This window comes from Phaseolus vulgaris, chromosome 2, assembly GCF_000499845.2.
Source record: "Phaseolus vulgaris cultivar G19833 chromosome 2, P. vulgaris v2.0, whole genome shotgun sequence".
Taxonomy (NCBI): Eukaryota; Viridiplantae; Streptophyta; class Magnoliopsida; order Fabales; family Fabaceae; genus Phaseolus; species Phaseolus vulgaris.
The window spans coordinates 25,917,409-25,935,781 of record NC_023758.2 but is presented as its reverse complement, the minus strand read 5'-3'; the positions used below and the strand labels follow the sequence as shown (position 1 = coordinate 25,935,781).

Below are 18,373 nucleotides of genomic sequence, written 5' to 3'. Positions count from 1 at the left end.
AAAATATATTACCTCGAGATGGTAAAGATTGAAGTATTGATATTTTAAAGTGTTTTTAATTATTTAAGAAATTTTTTGATACTTGAATAAAAAATATATGAATTACTTTGAAAATGAGAGAAGGGATCTTAATAATGAATACTGTAAAACTTTAATTAAAAATAGTTAATACGTTTGAGTGCATGTTTTTAATTGCTAGAAAATAAGAAATAAATTAAACTATTATGTTGCTTTTAAAGGTATTGGTTAGCATGGTGAAAATGGAAGATTTAATGTAAATTTACATCATAAAACTGTATAAAAAAAATGTAAGATATTATAAAATATAGTAGAAATAAAGGTAAAATTAAAACTTAATATTTATATTAATATTATATATATTTAAATAAAATAATTTTTCATTTTAAAAATATAAATGTGAAAGAATATATATTACAAATAGGTGGATCTCACCCACTTTACAAATTTAACCCTTCTTCAACATCACCTAATAGAGTCGTGCTTCAATAAGCTTTCTTAATAAATTAATTTGTGTACTTTAAATAAATAAAAATCTCAATTATATATTATTAGCAAAAACATACCACAGTGTGCTTTTTCACATATTTATCACATTTTTATTTTATTGAGTCAATATTTAATTGTTGTGATATTTTTTGTCATTTTACAAGTTCTATTTATATTAGTTTTGAATTTAATATCTTTTTTTAATATATAGTAAACATAATTTATTTATCTTTATATTTCTTGTTTTAAATTTGGGATATTATTTAATATATCTAAAGTTAAGGTTAAAGGAATTTGAAACATCAGTTAAATAAATAAATAAATATGAGATAATAACTAGTTAAAAAAATGGAATAAGAGGAGTGATTGAAAATAAATTGACATTGAAAAGTATAATCTATACCAGAAAAAGGAATATCTATTTGAATTAGTTTTAAATATAATTATTTCCAAAGAAAAATGGTTTTAAGACTCATTTTACAATGATAGTATTTTTAGGATTATATTGAATATCATGTAGTTATAATTCTGCATATTAAGCATTAATTTTATTTTTAATTGTAAAATATATTTTTAATGGGTAATTTTTGTTTCAAATTAAACAAATTCAAAATTCACGATTGGGTTGATAAATTCGATTCTATTATAAATATCTTACATTAAAGAATTAATGATTAATTCAAATTATTAAAAAAAAATTGGTATTATATACAACATAAATTCATATGTAAAAATATAAATATGTATAAAAAACATAATCCCATACAGATTACATATTGATAAAAAAAAATTATGAATTTCAATATGAAATCAAAAATTAGATTTGAATTTAGAATTTTCCATACCATTACCTTGTCCTGCAATTTTTGTGAAAAAAAAATAGAAAACAAATTTTTTATTGCTGCATAAAATAAATGCTTCTCATGAAATTGTATATTGAAATTGCATCAATATAAATAAAAAATAGAACAAATGTTTCATATAAAATATATTGCACAAAATCAAAAGAAACATTTAAACCAGATGAACATGAAATCAAAAATCAGTTTTGAATTTGAATATTTTCATACCATTACCTTGTCTTGCAATTTTCTCTATAAAAAAAAAAAAAGCTTTGCGCTTCTCAGAGAAAGTATTGTTGTTGCACAACACAAATGCTTCTCAAAGAAAATCATGTCTGCATAGAACAAATGTTTTGGATAAAAAAAATTCTGCAGATAACAAAAGCAACAAATTTAAACAGGATGAACATCAATATGAAATGTAGTAAATTCAAGATATAAGGATTTGAGAACGATGTGATTGAGAAATTCATTGCATGACGAAACAAAAGAACAAAACAAATGCTTTGCATAAAAAAAATACAAAAGCAATAGTAAAAAATTCAAACGGATTAACATCAATATGAAATGCATAATCCAATGAGAAGAGACCGTATAAATAATGAAGAAAAGGCTATAAACTTCATCAGATTTGAAATTAAAAAATGATTATCTCCTTCATGTAAACTGTCTTTTCTCTATTCAATTTGCAACAGGCAAAGAACTCCAATTTAGACTTGCAATAACGTAAACTCTAATTTCCTTTGTTTAGAACAACTTGAGAGTTTTGTGAGAAGAGAACGTATAAATAATTAAAAAAAAGGCTCCAAACTTCACCAAATTTGAAACTAAAAAACGATTACCTCATTCATGTAAGCTGACTTTTCTCTTTTTAATTTGCAGTAGACCAAGAACCCCAATTTAGACTTGCGAGAATGGAAAACCTAATTTCTTTTATTTAGAACCGCTTAAGGGTTTTGTGAGAAGTGAATGTATAAATAATGAAAAAAAAATGCTCCAAACTTCATTAAATTTGAAATTAAAAAACAATTACCTCATTCATGTAAGCAGATTTTTCTTTGTTCAATTTGCAGCAGGCAAAGAACACCAAATTAGGTTTGTGAGAACGGAAATCCTAATTTCCTTTATTAAGGAAAGCTTGAAGGTTTCGTGAGTGAAAAAGTAGAACCCTAATCCCCTACTGACTTTGCCAACTGCTTTCCACTCAGTTATGAAGAAGGTATGTGAGTGTGTCAGGTGTATTCAAAACACCTTGTTTGTACACGTGTCTTGCACACAACCATCCACGAAATGGGTTTCTTTGTGTGCAACGATGAGGGATTTAGGAAGGGGATTTTGGGAAGAAGGTTAGGGATATTGAGGGAGGAGCACGAGTTGGAGAGGACAAGCACGAGAACGAGTTGTGGAGTTCTCTAGTATGTGAGTGACGAATGGAGTTGAATACATTATGCCCCACAGAATTAGCATTGCAAATGGAGTTTCGATTTGTGGCTTTCAATTTGGGTTTCGATTTCACAGTGAATTTGGTGAATTTGAGAGAGTAGAGTTCGTGAATTTCAGAGAGAGAGAAAGGTTCATGTCTAACAAAACATGTCATACTTTCAAAAAATACTCTTTTTTTTAATGTAAAACTTTACATGCGAATATAATCCGTATGTAACTATTTTTGCTTTTCTAAATTTCGTATGTAACACATTAGATACAGATTATATCTGTATGTAAATATTTCAATTTTTTTTAATTAAATATGTAATATTTTATATACTGATAGAATTTGTATGTAGTTATTTTTGTTTTTTTTTATTAAGTATTAATACGTTATATACTAATAGAATTCATATGTAACAATTTCCACTTTTTTTAATTAAAAATGTAATGTTGTATATACAAATATAATCTGTATTAGTTATTTTCCTTTTTTTTTAAAATCTGTATGTAACAAATTATATACGGATATAATTTCTATGTAAATATTTCAATTTTTTATGTAAAACCTTATATACGGATAAAATCGTATGTAACTATTTATCTTTTTTTTAATTAAATATGTAATACGTTATATACGGATAAACTCCACATGTAAACATTTATATATTTTTAATTAAAAATGTAATCATGTATATACGGATATGACCCATATGTAATTATTTTCATTTCATGTCACTAAAATTACATACAAATTATCTCCATATGTAATTAGTTTTGGTTTATATACGAAAAAATCGGTATATAATATGTATTTACATACTAAATTAAATCTGTATGTAAATATCCATATGTAACTCTCAATTTATATACGGATACAAATCCGTAACTAAAAATCAATATTAAATAAAAAATTTCTTGTAATGTAATGTATATTTTATTATAGTATAGAACATATTTTGATATATGATATAATAATAATCTATATCTATATATAAATAGATTTTTTTTTAACTGGTCTAATTTTTTTTTTCTATTTTATCCTTATATTAATATTTATTTTTATTACTGTATTATGGACATTGCGTCTTTTCCTATTTTTTTAAAAACATATTAAAACAGTTATCATAAGCAATTTTAAATATAGAGAATTTTTTTAATTTAATTTTCTGAAATATATCTCCATTTCTTCCATTTTTTCATGCACGGTTGCTGCTTTCTAATTTGAATTTTTTAATTTTTAGGATTATCTATCTTCGCTCTTTCTCACTTTATCTCTCTTCGCTCTTTGTCAAATCTCTTAAAATCCAATAACACGCGTCTCATGCTCTCTCCTTCTCTCATGTCCTTTGTATCTCTCATACATACGGATATACATACATCGATATTTCATTTAAATAAATATAAATATAATAGTAAAAATAAATAATAATAATAATAATGTAAGTAGTAATAATTTTATAAGAGAAAGTAAGCTAATAAATAATAAAAGAACTACCTTCAATTATAATAAAAATGTAAATTATAAAATATTTATTCTAAAAATATTGCAATTGACTAACATTTGTTCTATTCGATTTTGTATTTTATTGTTCGCTTTATAAGTTAAAAAAAATCTAAAAGTGATTTTAATAATAATAAAATAGACAAAGTACTATAGATACATCTATTTAAGACTATAATAGTTTATTTTAATTATTTTGTTATGTTGATTTTTATATATATGTAAAAACATAGGATTGAAAATGCTTTTATTTTAACATCATTATGCAACTACATCTCATAACACTTAACACTTCAAGTAATAGAATCATTTGTCATCGCATATTTCAAGTAACAAAATCATGTTATTACAAGAAAAAATATTATTTAAAAAATTTGTTGTTGGAGTTTAACCTACAACACTTAGAATTATTTATAAGTAACCTGTGCATTTATGTGATAAATAGTTTTCTATTAAAAAATGTTATTTTAAATTTATTAAAACTACTTCATCTTGTTAATCCATGTTTACTAGCATCATTTGAAATATTTTAAATTATTAAAAAAATAACATATATGATAAATATTTTTCTGTAGGAAATTATTTTCAATATCCCAAAATAGACTTTAATTTTGTAATAAGTAACTTTAAAATTATTGCTAAGAGTTATTATGCTGAGAAGGTAATTTTATTTTACAGTTGCAGATTATGAAAATTAGGGTGAATGAGTGAGTGTGTTGAGGCATGGAATCCCAAATGAACAGAAGCAGAGTAGTTAAAAGATTCGTTGTTCAGACAGAGTTTCATCTTCAACTCAACAGGGAGGGATGAATTAAGAGTTGACCTTCCATTGCCATAATAAGACACTCAAATTGGAAGATGCAAATCTGACTCTCTCTGTGATTTCTTCTTTCCATTGATGGCGTGTGAGGAAGTGCTTCATTCGAGGCCTCTGTTCCTCACGATCTACACTGTTGTCATCATTGGCATCGTTTTTTCCTCATTCTACGTCTTCTCCGCCATTCGCTATCCCTCCACCAACCCCTCTTCTTGGTCCCTTTCAAGTACCACCCTTTACTTAACTCTACCCTTTTTCACACTCTCATTCGTACTCATTTTTTTTTCGTAAATTTCACACCTTTTATCTTACTTCTTGTCAATGTGACATACCCTTTTGTCAAATTTAAATGTGTTGTTAACCTTCCTTAGTTGGAGATAGATAATGTTTGAGCAATTGACATTGGTTCCACTTTTGTGTCCTTTAATGCCCTGTTATTTGTTAAGGGTGCCTTTTGTATGTGGCACTTTTCAATACATTGAGCTTCTTTTGTGTTTTCCCTTTTGACCCTTTGTTAAATCACATGTGGGTGTGATTTCAAATTCAAACCTTGAACTGTTCATGTTTTTCAGATGAGGATGTTCGTCTTACAGAACAAACGCTCAACGGTTCTCGGTTTGCAACAGTTGATGTGCCTTCTGTTCCTCCTGAGGCACGAGATGTGAGGACAAGACCTATTTTGGATGTTCCTCCACGCAATAAAGAGATGCCACCTTTGGAGGCTTTCGGATTGACCAAAGAATTGATTCAGAAAAGGGTGAAAGATAATGTTATAATAGTGACCTTTGCTAACTATGCCTTCATGGACTTTATTCTGACGTGGGTTCAACAGTTGAATAATCTGGAAGTTTCTAATTTTCTTGTTGGTGAGTGTTTCAATTTAAGGCTTCTAACTTTCACTATCATGTGTTTTGTTATTGCCCTTGATAGAGATGCATATCCGCTATTGTGTATACAGTTGACCAGAGTTTGTGAAAAGGGTTTGAAATTTACCTTTTAGGTGCAATGGACACCAAGTTGTTGGAAGCGCTTTATTGGAAAGGGATACCAGTTTTTGATATGGGTAGCCATATGAGTACAGAAGATGTTGGCTGGGGGTCTCCAAAATTTCATAAAATGGGGAGAGAAAAAGTTATTCTGATCAACTTGATACTGCCTTTCGGTTACGAGCTGTTGATGTGTGACACTGACATGGTTTGGTTGAAGGTGCTTTTCTCCATTTCTTAATACATGTTTAATTTTAACTTTTAAGGGTGATTCATATGCTAGCTGTGTTTTTTTATGAATCATCTAAATTTTAATAGTAGCTCCAAAATGTGTACGATTAGAGCATTTCCTTTTTTATTTGTTTCTTTTATCATGTATTATTAGTTTCTTTTCCAGCTTGTTAATTCTCTGTTCCTGTCCGGTGTCCGTTATTTATCTTCTTCATACTTCTTTATGAGCAATTATTGTGGGACTTTATACATGTTATATTCAATGTGCATAATTATCTTTTAAGGAAATCGCCAACCCCATTATGTAATTGTTCTTCTGAGATATATTTTATCCTTAAAACTTATATGCAATTATGTGATTGTGGAGCAGAACCCACTTCCATATCTAGCTCGTTATCCTGGAGCAGATGTTTTAACATCCAGTGATCAAGTTGTTCCAACAGTGGTTGATGATAGTCTGGAAATTTGGCAAGAAGGTGAATATTTTTGTATAATATAATGAGCAGAACTTACTGCTTTGATTTTTACTGTTCCCATATTGGTTTTAGTAGTAAGCCTTCACTTCCGTCAATTTTGAGTTATATTGAACTTTTTTGCAAGTCAAAACCAAACAACATATGCGGTTTGAAAATGTTCTTTATATGAATGATAGAGAACCTTTTATACAAATTCCATTTCTGGCATTATTTTTGAGTTTCCTATCACTTGTTTGCTATGGCTTTAGATTAGAAGCCAGCAAAAAATACTATCCAATATGCAAACTTTGTCTAAGTCTCTGAAAATTTTATTATATTATCTGTCTTGTCACTACTTAGGAACAAAAGATAATCCTATTGAAGTTATTGAACATTGTTTGGCATATCAAATTAAAATACCACACATTGAAGTTGTTTTCTTCCTGATTTTTGCTTTGAATCTCAATGCTCTTTTTCACTTTTTTAACCTCTCGGTCTCTCATTCTATTACATTTGTTATCACTCTTTATTAGCTTTAATGGAACAGATACTATATCGATGATTGTGTCTATCACCTTGTGTAGTTGGTGCTGCCTACAACATAGGAATTTTCCATTGGAGACCTACCGAGTCTGCAAAGAAGTTAGCAAAGGAATGGAAAGAACTTCTCCTAGCTGATGATAAGATATGGGATCAGAATGGTTTCAATGAAATTATTCACAGACAGTTAGGACCGTCAGTTGATGAGGACAGTGGACTTGTTTATGCTTATGATGGAAATCTAAAGCTAGGAATTTTGCCTTCAAGCATCTTTTGTAGTGGACATACATATTTTGTCCAGGTAGGATCTAATTTCATTTTCAAATACCTTCTTTACAAATTATATATGTTATATACTTTCTGTTTTCTTTTACATATTTAACTGTCTGAGTGAACCTTGCTTGGACCCTGTGATGTAGATAAACAAACTGTGTCAGTTTTTCCTAAGAATGTACTTGCATTCATGATTGTAGGCTATGTATCAGCAACTCAGATTGGAGCCATATGCAGTGCACACAACATTTCAATATGCTGGCACTGAAGGAAAGCGCCACCGACTTCGAGAAGCCATGTTTTTCCATGACCCACCAGAATACTATAATCCTTCCGGTAATTAGTTATTTCTCCCTCAATTTTGGTTAGCACATATTTTGCTTTATATTTTTGCTGAAAACCCAAAAGTGGTACTTAATGTTTCAATGCATTATTTTCATTATCTGCATGTGGTTGATATAGTGACTCCGCATGAGCAACCTTTGCAGGGGGGTTCTTGTCATTCAAGCCATCTATTCCAAAAAGCTTGTTGCTAAGTGGGAACCATACCATTGAATCACATTTTACACTTGTTAATTACCAAGTATGCATGTATCGACCTGATCCTTTTCACTTCTGCATTTTCAATGGAAATTTTGATGTTGCATCTCCTAATTTATGTTGTATGTCAATTTGTCCAGATAAAACAGATCAGAGCAGCACTTGCTATTGCTTCCCTTTTGAACAGAACACTGGTGAGAACTATTTTCTGGTATCATAAAATGCTTATTTTATTACATTTTGAATTGCAAATGTCTCATAAGCACTGTTAATTGACTTCTAATTTCTGTAAATTATCAACCATTAGCAATTACATGACAGTTGCTGTAAACTTCTATTTTTTTTGGCACAATATTTACTCATTAAGCTTGTATGATAGATATTAATAAAATATTTATTTTCTTACATGGTTCAACTTATTATCGGGAACATTCTTATTTATTCTCATATAATATCTTTATTATTAGAGAATATCAAATGTCCTTTATTACTGTATTGATTTCGTTTTCTCAATATTAATAAAACATTTGCGTTGTCTTAAAAACACACTTTTGGCTCAATTTTTTTTCTTCCTTCTTTAGTTTAACACTGGCATTAAGGAAATAAAAATATGTTGAAATGAATAGAAAAATTCTGAAGATATTTTTTCCTAATTACTATGGAGATATTGAGAATATTTTTATTCGAATAATTTGCTATTTACAACACAATATATATATATATATATATATATAATCATAGATATTCTTGATAATATAGAAAATGCTCCTTATTTTTATAATTATAATACTTTCGTGATGAAGTCAAAGTATATAAGTTGTATGCCCCAACTTGATGCAAATATGATTGGTCCTTAGTCCTCTTAGAGACTTGGTGAATGTCGGTCTATTGTTCACTAGAGTTGACAAACCTAGTGGTGATGTCTCTAGACTCTAGTTTTTCTCTTATGAAATGACAATCTACCTCAATATGTTTGGTCCTCTCATGAAAGACAGGATTATAGACAATGTGATGTTGTTTGGTTGTCATAAGTGACTAATGTTATTGCCATGTATTTTGTTTCTGTATTTCATATAGCCTAAACATTTTATTTCTTACTTCTCTACAATGTTAAATTACCTCCAACGATAACACTATATCTTGAAGTGGTACGTCTATCGCTTGGTGACCCTTCCTAATCAACAACGCCAGTAAATCCAACAATTTGAATATTTCTCTTATCTTCATAATTGAGGCCTTTTCTAGGAGCATTCCTGGTATTCTTTAGGATCCATACTAGTGCATTCCAATGGTCTGGACAAGGAGAGTTTAAAAGTTGACTTACTACACTCACTACAAAGGTGATGTCAAGATAAGTCGCAATAAAGTAACTTAGCTTACCAACAAAACTTTTGTATCTCCCAGGATCAACATATGGTTCTTTTTGTTCTACAAGTTTAACACTTAGATCCATTGGTGTGTCCACATGCTTAGCATTTAACATCCTTGTTTGTCTTCACTCTGGATGAGATAAAGCTTCACCCAGAGTCTTGGGAATAGGAACAAAAAATAATGAGGAGAAACAAGTATAATTTGTGGTGGAAAACCAATGATAAGCGAGGTTAGTATAATGGAGAGAACGGTTACAAATAGAGTATGTACCTTTTCGAATAGTAATAGGCCAATCATTTTTAAAGGATATCGAATCTTGTACGAGAGATAGTGTCGGGGAAAGGTCAGGCGTGACCTCCACTATATTATTAGTCGTTGAAGATGGGCCTAAATTGGAAATTCAATAAACTATGAATAATCATTAATAAAGATAACAACATATTTAAAACCAAAAGAGGTTTATTAAGATTATCTAGTAAAGACCCCAAATATCATAGTGAACTAAGAAAAAGACAAAACTTGTCTATTAAGACTAACTGGTAAAGATTGACGAATAAGTTTTCCCAACTGACACGAGACAAACATTTTCATCAATTTTTTTGAATTAGCTTGTTACTTATTTTAATTCTATAATTGTGTATTCCTATTTCATCGTCCTCTTAACACAAACCAAATCAATGCATGTTACATTTATTTTGTGGTAGAAAAAAAATCGTGTGCTCCCTCAACAGAATTTCAGTTGTCACTTATTGAAATCATGAGATCATATATGCAGTAATTATTGTTATTGCCATTTGGCACCTAGTTTTGCATAGATAAAGTTTCCTAACTGTTCCTTTAATCCTATAATAAGTTTTGTTTCTCATTATTCCTTTTGATATAGAAGCCTTATCTACCAAATATCTTGACATGTATTGATCAATGCCAATACATGATTTAGTGTCATAAAATTAAGGTTTATTTTTTGTTGCATCTTCCTGTATTCTTAGCACCACTGTTGGTAGAATAGCTCTTGAAATACAAGAGAAAACCCTCAATCTAGTCCTCTAAATTATATTCATCACCACGTAAGTCTTCCAAAAATTTTGATGACCAAATTAACCCCTGGAAGATTTCTTCTGTCGCCACTCAAGTCCCCAAAGGTTTTTGTGACCAAATCCCTCAGATTTAATTTGTAAGACATTAGTCCCTTTAAGATTTCTTTTATCACTACTACAGTTCTTCTGAAGGACAGTTATGTTATGGTGACATTTAGATCTTAAAGGGACTAATTTGGTGACAGTAATTTTTTGAGAGACTACTTTTGTTATGAAGAACTGGTGAAGTGATGATGCTCATAACTCTAGACCAATTTTAGTTTTTTTTCTAAGATAAAATCATTTAGGACAGTAGTAATATCTTCTACTTCATGATGTCTTCATGATTTTCTCTCCACTTTCTTATTGATGTAATGTAATTGGTTTCTTATTAGTCAATTCAATTGAAAGAACTAGCATATTTCCACCGTTGAGTTCTTCACCCTCGCCCCTAATATCTCCTTTTAATAAATAAGATTTGATGCCTAAAGGTTATTTATAGGTGTAAACAAGGGGTGCGTGGAGTTGTCTTTCTCATGATTAAAGTTCTTAAGCAGTCCTACCATCCAAAATAGAAAATGTAATAATTTTTTATGGCATAACATGTTGCCATGGTTGATATATCTGATCAACTTTTATGCCTGGAGCATTTGATACAGCTGATTTGGGGTTTCTTGGTGATTATGATTAATGGTTTCTCTTGTGCAGTGTATTTTCACATCAGAAATTATATAATTTGATCTTAACTGGGTTCTTTATGTATATGTTTAGGTTGTGCCTCCATTATGGTGCAGGGTTGATAGGCTATGGTTTCCCCATCCTGGTGTTTTGGAGGGGTCGATGACTAGACAACCTTTTCTCTGTCCACTGGATCATGTATTTGAGGTATTTCCAGTTTGATCAAGTGTCTCCTAAATTATTGTTGTCTATGTTCACTTATCTTTATACTGTCCGGATCGATGAATAACAACCTTAGAAATTTTGGTGACAAGTACTTAGGGTTTGTTTGGACAAACTTCCACATAAGGATTTCTAGAAGAGAAAAGTAAGAAGAAAAAATAGAATGAGTTTCTTCATAAGTTAAAATCAGCTTATGAATGTTAAAAAATAAAAATTTAGAAAAACTTAATGACAGAGCTTCTACAGGAGGCAAAAGTTGGAGGAAATGGACTTTATCCCTGTGATTTATCTTCCGTGCGCCTTCAAACTTCTGAACCAAGAAAGGGTTTTTTCATCAAAATTTCTCCCTTTCCCTTCCTGTTCCTCCAATCAAATTGAATGTGAATCTTTTGGATTTCAATATGTGGGATGGATCATAAGAGAAAAATAAGTTCATATATATGTAAATCAAAGTGTTTGTTATAATTGTAGGCATTAAATTAGTGATGAAAAATATATTGCACAAACATGGGAAAATCTAAGAATCAATCAAATGTATTTTAATGGTACTATTTGTATTTAATAATTTTAAAAAATAAAATGTAGCTTTTGGTGTTTGGAAAACCATATGCCAACATGCTTCTAACAGCAGCAACCTATAAAATCACTATTAAATTTGAAAACCTGCTTCCATAGAATTGGTCAGATACTTAAACATTACTATAGTAAGCACTTTTCACTGAGTAACGGCTACATGTCTCTCAAACTAAGTTGGTACTCGTCCACCAAACATTATTGAGATTTCAAAAGTTCTTTTGATTTATTATAGTAGTATTTTATAGTTTATCACTACATATATCACAATTTCAATTTTTTCTTAGAAACCTCATTGGTTAAAGCAATTATAATTTATTAGTTCTACACATGGAGAAACATAAACACCAAGTTTGGTTATGTGCTAATGATTGTAGAAATATCAGTTACTGCTATTTGACAAGGCATACCCTTTGATGTAATTGTGATCATATATACCCTCGTAATTTAGAAGAAGCTCAAGGGAACTGGAGTCAACTTGAAGAGAGTGGAAATGGGTTTTCATTTTGACTACATTGCTCAGCACTTGTAGTCCATAATCTACATGATTATTTATTTTTTAAGAAAGCTTGTCTAATTATTTTGGGCACTCGATTCAGGTTAAATATGTTGTCCCTGCGATGCATAAAACTAACAGGGAAATTCTATGCTTTATTTTATTTAATTAATTTTTTGAATGGTTTAAAATTTTTTGACTTTCACGAATTTAGATCTTATGTTTTCATGAATTAGATGTAGTCTTTAAGTAGGATACAGAGAGAAGAGCTCTGCAAATTAATACTGCAGAATATAAACCCTTTTTAATTACCTGCACGCATGAGTTTTCAACATTTAATATAACCTCTTGCCTATCTTTTCTTCCTCTTGCCTCTCTTCTCTTTGCACAATCAAACATTTTCTCTCACTGTCTATGCACTGCTGTGGAAATGTACTCTATTGCAGGTAAATGCCATGTTGAAAGAACTTCCAGAGGAAGAGTTTGGCCCCGGAATAGATATTAGAGAGTACTCGTTACTTGATAATCCCTCCCTCCCCTCAGAGGTGAATTAAATGCCATTTCCATTTTAAATTGTGATTTTTCCTTTCTTCTTGTATCTTACTCTGGAAACTTATTCCGGGTTTCTCAAATTCAGGTGAAGAAGTCATGGCTTGATGTTCATCTCTGTAAGGAAGGAACCCAAGATTGTGTTGCATCAAATAATACCTCTATTGGGGGAGTACTCAAATTTCCAAGGCATAGCAATGAAGAAACGGTACATAAAATTTTGATCCATTTAAGGGTTGTTTTATGTACTTCCAAGTCAACCCTATAAATTAAAGTACATTTTTGTGTGCCAGCTCTTTTTTTGGTATACCAAGCATATGAATTTGCATTAAGTATAAGCAGCTGATTCGGAAAGCTTACTTAGAGTATGGTGTGAGAAGTTTTAGTTAGATATGTTTGGAGTATGAAAATTAAATCTGAATCTCAAAAGAAGTAATTTTGGTTTCCAACTTGTAATGTATGACTGCCAACGTGAAAGCTAATTCTGGGTCCCAGAAGAAATTATGCTGGAATCCTTACCAATCACCCAAAACATAAAACTCAATTTTCTTCCTTCAAAAGTAATTCCTCCAAAATATCTTCAAGTGAAGACTTTCTACTCCAGTTACCAAGATCACTGGTCTCTTCTGTAGGCGGCTTTCTACCCTCTTTTGCCTGGAAGATGAAGGACATTGTTCTAAGAATTGCATAATTGGAGGGTCTTTTCATGTAGGTAGTGACCACCCTCACCGCAGCCTCATGCCATCAAAATTGATCCCTTTGGTTTATCAAATAATTCATAATTTCAGTTATTTTTTCTCATTTTCTGGTCATATAATTTCATGGTGCTTTATAAATATATTTTTGGTTGAGATGGATGAGGTGTTGACAAAAGTACAAATTGGCTATGCACAATTTTCAGGGTTCTATATAAATATGTTGATCCCGGTTGTTTTTACCTTGAATTTGCAGTACATGAAAATATTTTCATCATTCAAGGATATAAAAGTCATCCAGTTCTCTTCAATGCAAGACGCTTTCACAGGTTTCAGCGACAAGGCGAGGACCACTTTACTCATTTCTTTTGAAGTTTCACATTTGTATTTATCACAAAAAAATGCTAAGAAATTCATGTTTATCATGTCCTGAGCCATGCTATTTTTATCAGGAAAGGGAGGACAAATTTAGAAAACGAGTTAAACGGTATGTGGGTATATGGTGCTGCGTGCTTGATCACACTCCTGGCCACATTTATTACGATATGTACTGGGATGAGAAACCTGAATGGAAGCCTCTCCCTCCTCAAACTTCCGCAGATGATCATCCACCATGGTGAGGTCAACTTCAGGTTTATGTTTGTTTTAACACTACGGACAGGAGATACAAGGAAGAGATTTCATTAAAAGGTGATTTGGTTTCCAACTCATTGCCAAGACCAAGATGTATACTCACAGAAGTTCAGAATCTGTATCCACACTGTTGATGCTAGTTGTTAGAGAGATGAGAAAATGTCGTTTTTGTGTAACAATGGGAAGACCATGTTTCGTACCAAGTTTCCAACATTGCAGTTTTTGAACCCTGATGTCTCAGTTGAGGTTGAATTGCTTGTAATTATTAAAACAGGAGACATCTGAATGTACCACCCCTCTTATTTAAATTAAATCAGGCAAGTGGATGTAGCCTTTTTAAATTTTGCTCACTGATTGGCATTAGCCCTTGGGAGTAAAATTCCTAGAACTCCCTAGTTGAAAAATATTTTATTAATACAAAAAATAGAGTTTGGCAACGTAAAAACACTGCTACAATATTTTCTATGAATAGAAGAGTTACTACGTAGGAGCTATTTATTGCTATACATAGCCTTCCAAATTGCTAAGCTCTCAAGTTCACGTTCTTCAGCGCAAGACGGGATTTTTAATACCTGCAATCAAGAATGAAGTTAAGATGAGAATATGGGCAGTCTTATAACAAAATGGGTTAATGAAAAATTAACCTTGCTTGGACCTGGAATATTACAATCATTGCATTCAATTTCTTCGCGTAAGTACCAAACTGGGAACTTCAGCATTGTTAAGCGACACAGGGGCCCCGTATTCTCATGTTATTGTCATTGTTTTTTCACTGTCGATCAGCTGTTTGAGGAAATGCCACACAGAGCTCTACATGTGAGATATATTCATTTTCAGCTTGTTGAATATATCAAACTGTCCCTCAGGAAACCCAAAATTGTGACTGCCACTGCTGCCCATTGTGCAGCATTAAAGTTAGGTGCACTAGCTCACCTCCCCAACTCAACATCTCTACTCACTGTTTATTCTAAGGCTGGAGATTTTGCCTCTTCAAAGTGTTTGTTTGATGAGATTCATAATAGAGACGTGATTGCTTGGAATGCTATTGTTGCAGCATCACTTGAAAATAACTGCTATAGAACAGCAATGGACTTCTTACAGAAAATGATCAAGGCCAAAACTGGGTTTGATTCCACTACTCTATTGCTTATGGTATCAGCTTCTTTACTCATAAAAAACTTTTATCAAGGACGGGTAATTCATTGTGTGAGTATAAAATCTGGGATGCTAACGGATATCAGTTTAGGTAATGCTCTTATTGACATGTATGCTAAGTGTGGTGATCTAATCTCTTCCGAGTGTGTATACGAAGAGATGGAAAGTAAAGATATTGTTTCGTTGAATTCAATAATGAGAGGCAGTGTTTACAATGGTGATCCAGTGAAAGCATTGTATTACTTCAAAAGGGTGAGTTTTTCGGAAGCAGCAGCAGACACTGTCACTCTGTCCTGTGCCATTTCAGCATCTTCAAGTTTGGGAGAGCTGGCTTTTGGCCAGTCCATTCACGGGATGGGAATCAAGCTAGGTTACAAGGACAGCTCGCACGTTTCAGTTGCCAACTCTCTCATTTCATTGTATTCACAATGTGAAGATATCAAAGCTGCTGAAACAGTGTTCAGAGAAATAGCTCGCGAGGATACTGTTTCCTGGAATGCAATGATAGAAGGATTTGCTTCAAATGGAAAAATTACTGAAGTATTTGATCTTCTGGTTGAAATGCAAATAGTAGGGTCTTTCCCACCTGATATTGTGACATTAACTACTGTACTTCCACTTTGTGCGGAACTGATGCTCTACAGAGAAGGAAGAACTATCCATGGATTTGCAATGAGAAGACAGATGATGGTATCTCATCATGTTATGTTACTGAACAGCCTGATAGACATGTATTCAAAATGCAACCTGGTAGAGAAAGCTGAGCACTTGTTCAATTCTACCACAGAGAAGGACTCGGTCTCATGGAATGTAATGATATCTTGCTATTCCCATAACAGGTATTCTGATGAAGCTCAAAAATTGTTCAGAGAGATGCTACGTTGTGACCTAAATTGCAGCTCATCAACCGTTTTTGCTATTCTTTCTTCTTGCGACTCCCTTAACAGTCTCCATTTTGGAAAATCAGTCCACTGCTGGCAGTTGAAATCTGGATTTTGGAACCACATTCTCTTAATAAATTTTCTCATGCACATGTATATCAATTGTGGAGACTTAGCTGCAAGTTTTTCAATTTTGCATGAGAATTCTGCTTTAGCAGATATAGCTTCATGGAACACACTAATTGTGGGATGTGTGCGATGCGACCATTTCAGAGAGGCTCTAGATATTTTCAAGTTGATGAGACAGGAACCTCCTTTCAACTATGACTCCATAACCCTTGTAAACATCTTGTCTGCCTGTGCAAACCTGGAACTATCCAGCCTAGGAAAGTCTCTGCAAGGTCTTGCACTTAAGACTCCTTTGGGATCAGATACTCGGGTCCAGAACTCATTAATTACTATGTATGACAGGTGCATGGACATCAACAGTGCCAAAGTAGTGTTTAAATTCTGTTCTATTCTCAATCTTTGCACATGGAATTGCATAATCTCAGCTTTATCTCATAATGGAGAAAGTAGAGAAGCATTGGAACTATTTCGCCATCTTCAATTTGAACCAAATGAGATCACCATTGTTAGTGTTCTCTCTGCTTGCACTCAAATTGGTGTCCTAAGACATGGAAAACAAGTCCATGCCCATCTGTTCAGGGCTGGCATTCGAGATAATTCTTTCATATCAGCAGCTCTTATAGATTTCTACAGCAACTGTGGAAGATTGTACACTGCCCTCCACGTATTCAGGCATGCCAAGCAGAAGTCAGAATCAACTTGGAATTCAATGATTTCTGCATATGGATATCATGGAAATGGTGAGAAAGCAGTCAAACTCTTCCATGAAATGTGTGAGTCAGGAGAAAGGGTGAGCAAAAGTACTTTCGTTAGCCTTTTATCTGCATGCAGCCATTCAGGTCTTGTGAAACAAGGTATTTGGTACTATGAGTGTATGTTGGAGAAATATGGAGTACAACCTGAGACTGAGCATCAAGTTTATGTGGTTGACATGTTGGGCAGATCAGGTAGAATGGATGAGGCTTACGAGTTTGCAAAAGGGTGTGACAGGTCAGGTGTTTGGGGAACTCTCCTAAGTGCATGCAACTATCATGAAGAACTCAAGTTAGGAAAACTAGTTGCTCAACGTCTCTTTGAATTGGAACCTCACAATGTTGGATATTACATATCATTGTCAAATATGTATGTAGCTGCAGGAAGCTGGAAAGATGCTACCCAATTGAGACAATCTATCCAGGATTTAGGTTTAAGAAAAACAGCAGGTTATAGTCTTGTCGATGTTCATTTCTGATAAGAGAAAGCAAAATGAATAAAATAAGTAACACAGTAAATAATTGAAAAATTGAGAGAAAGATATAATTATTCTTATTTATCATTTCCTTCTTTTTATCTGCCTTCAATAAATGTTTTTATGAAATATCATGCAATGTGTCAAATACAAAACACATCAAATAATTTTCCTGAACAAGCCCTTTTTTACTTAGGCATAAGATTATACACTTTTAAAATTCTTATAATTAATTAAAATTGCTGGTATTATAAAATCAAAATTGATTATCATTCTTTAAAAACTTCTAATATTTATGTTGATAATTTATTTATTAATTAAAATATTTGGAATTATTTATTTTAATCATAATACAGTAATATCATTTTTAAAATATACATCATTATCTTTTTTTTACCAACGCCTCAATTTTTTTAAATGTTATTTAATGTGTTTAAATTAATTTTAAACCTTTTAAGATTATTCACAACTATTATAACATATCTTCATACATTTTATAAAGTTGTTTTAATTTTACAACACAAATTAAAAGAAACCTTTTTAAATTTGAAAAGTTAAAACAGAAAC

General features: G+C 31.8%; 2 protein-coding genes and 1 long non-coding RNA gene across 3 annotated transcripts; 2 read left to right on the top strand and 1 right to left on the bottom strand.

The window, feature by feature from the left end:
• Window positions 1-1,428: 1,428 nt before the first annotated feature.
• LOC137811094 (uncharacterized) lies at window positions 1,429-2,959 on the bottom strand. The gene is made up of 2 exons (XR_011081028.1): window positions 2,192-2,959; window positions 1,429-1,684 (listed from the first exon to the last, which is right to left on the bottom strand). It is a non-coding gene; the product is annotated as an uncharacterized lncRNA (long non-coding RNA).
• Window positions 2,960-4,952: 1,993 nt separating this feature from the next.
• LOC137811092 (arabinosyltransferase XEG113-like) lies at window positions 4,953-14,754 on the top strand. The gene is made up of 13 exons (XM_068612681.1): window positions 4,953-5,321; window positions 5,668-5,961; window positions 6,096-6,301; window positions 6,683-6,788; window positions 7,352-7,608; window positions 7,781-7,916; window positions 8,069-8,163; window positions 8,261-8,314; window positions 11,339-11,452; window positions 12,983-13,081; window positions 13,174-13,293; window positions 14,037-14,123; window positions 14,233-14,754. The coding sequence occupies exons 1-13, from the start codon at window positions 5,177-5,179 to the stop codon at window positions 14,398-14,400; spliced, it is 1,881 nt and encodes a 626-aa protein (XP_068468782.1). The 5' UTR covers window positions 4,953-5,176; the 3' UTR covers window positions 14,401-14,754.
• On the top strand, window positions 14,749-17,894 carry LOC137811091 (pentatricopeptide repeat-containing protein At4g19220, mitochondrial). Its single transcript, XM_068612680.1, has one exon. It carries the CDS (start codon window positions 15,017-15,019, stop codon window positions 17,807-17,809), a length of 2,793 nt encoding a protein of 930 aa, XP_068468781.1. The 5' UTR covers window positions 14,749-15,016; the 3' UTR covers window positions 17,810-17,894.
• Window positions 17,895-18,373: the final 479 nt, after the last annotated feature.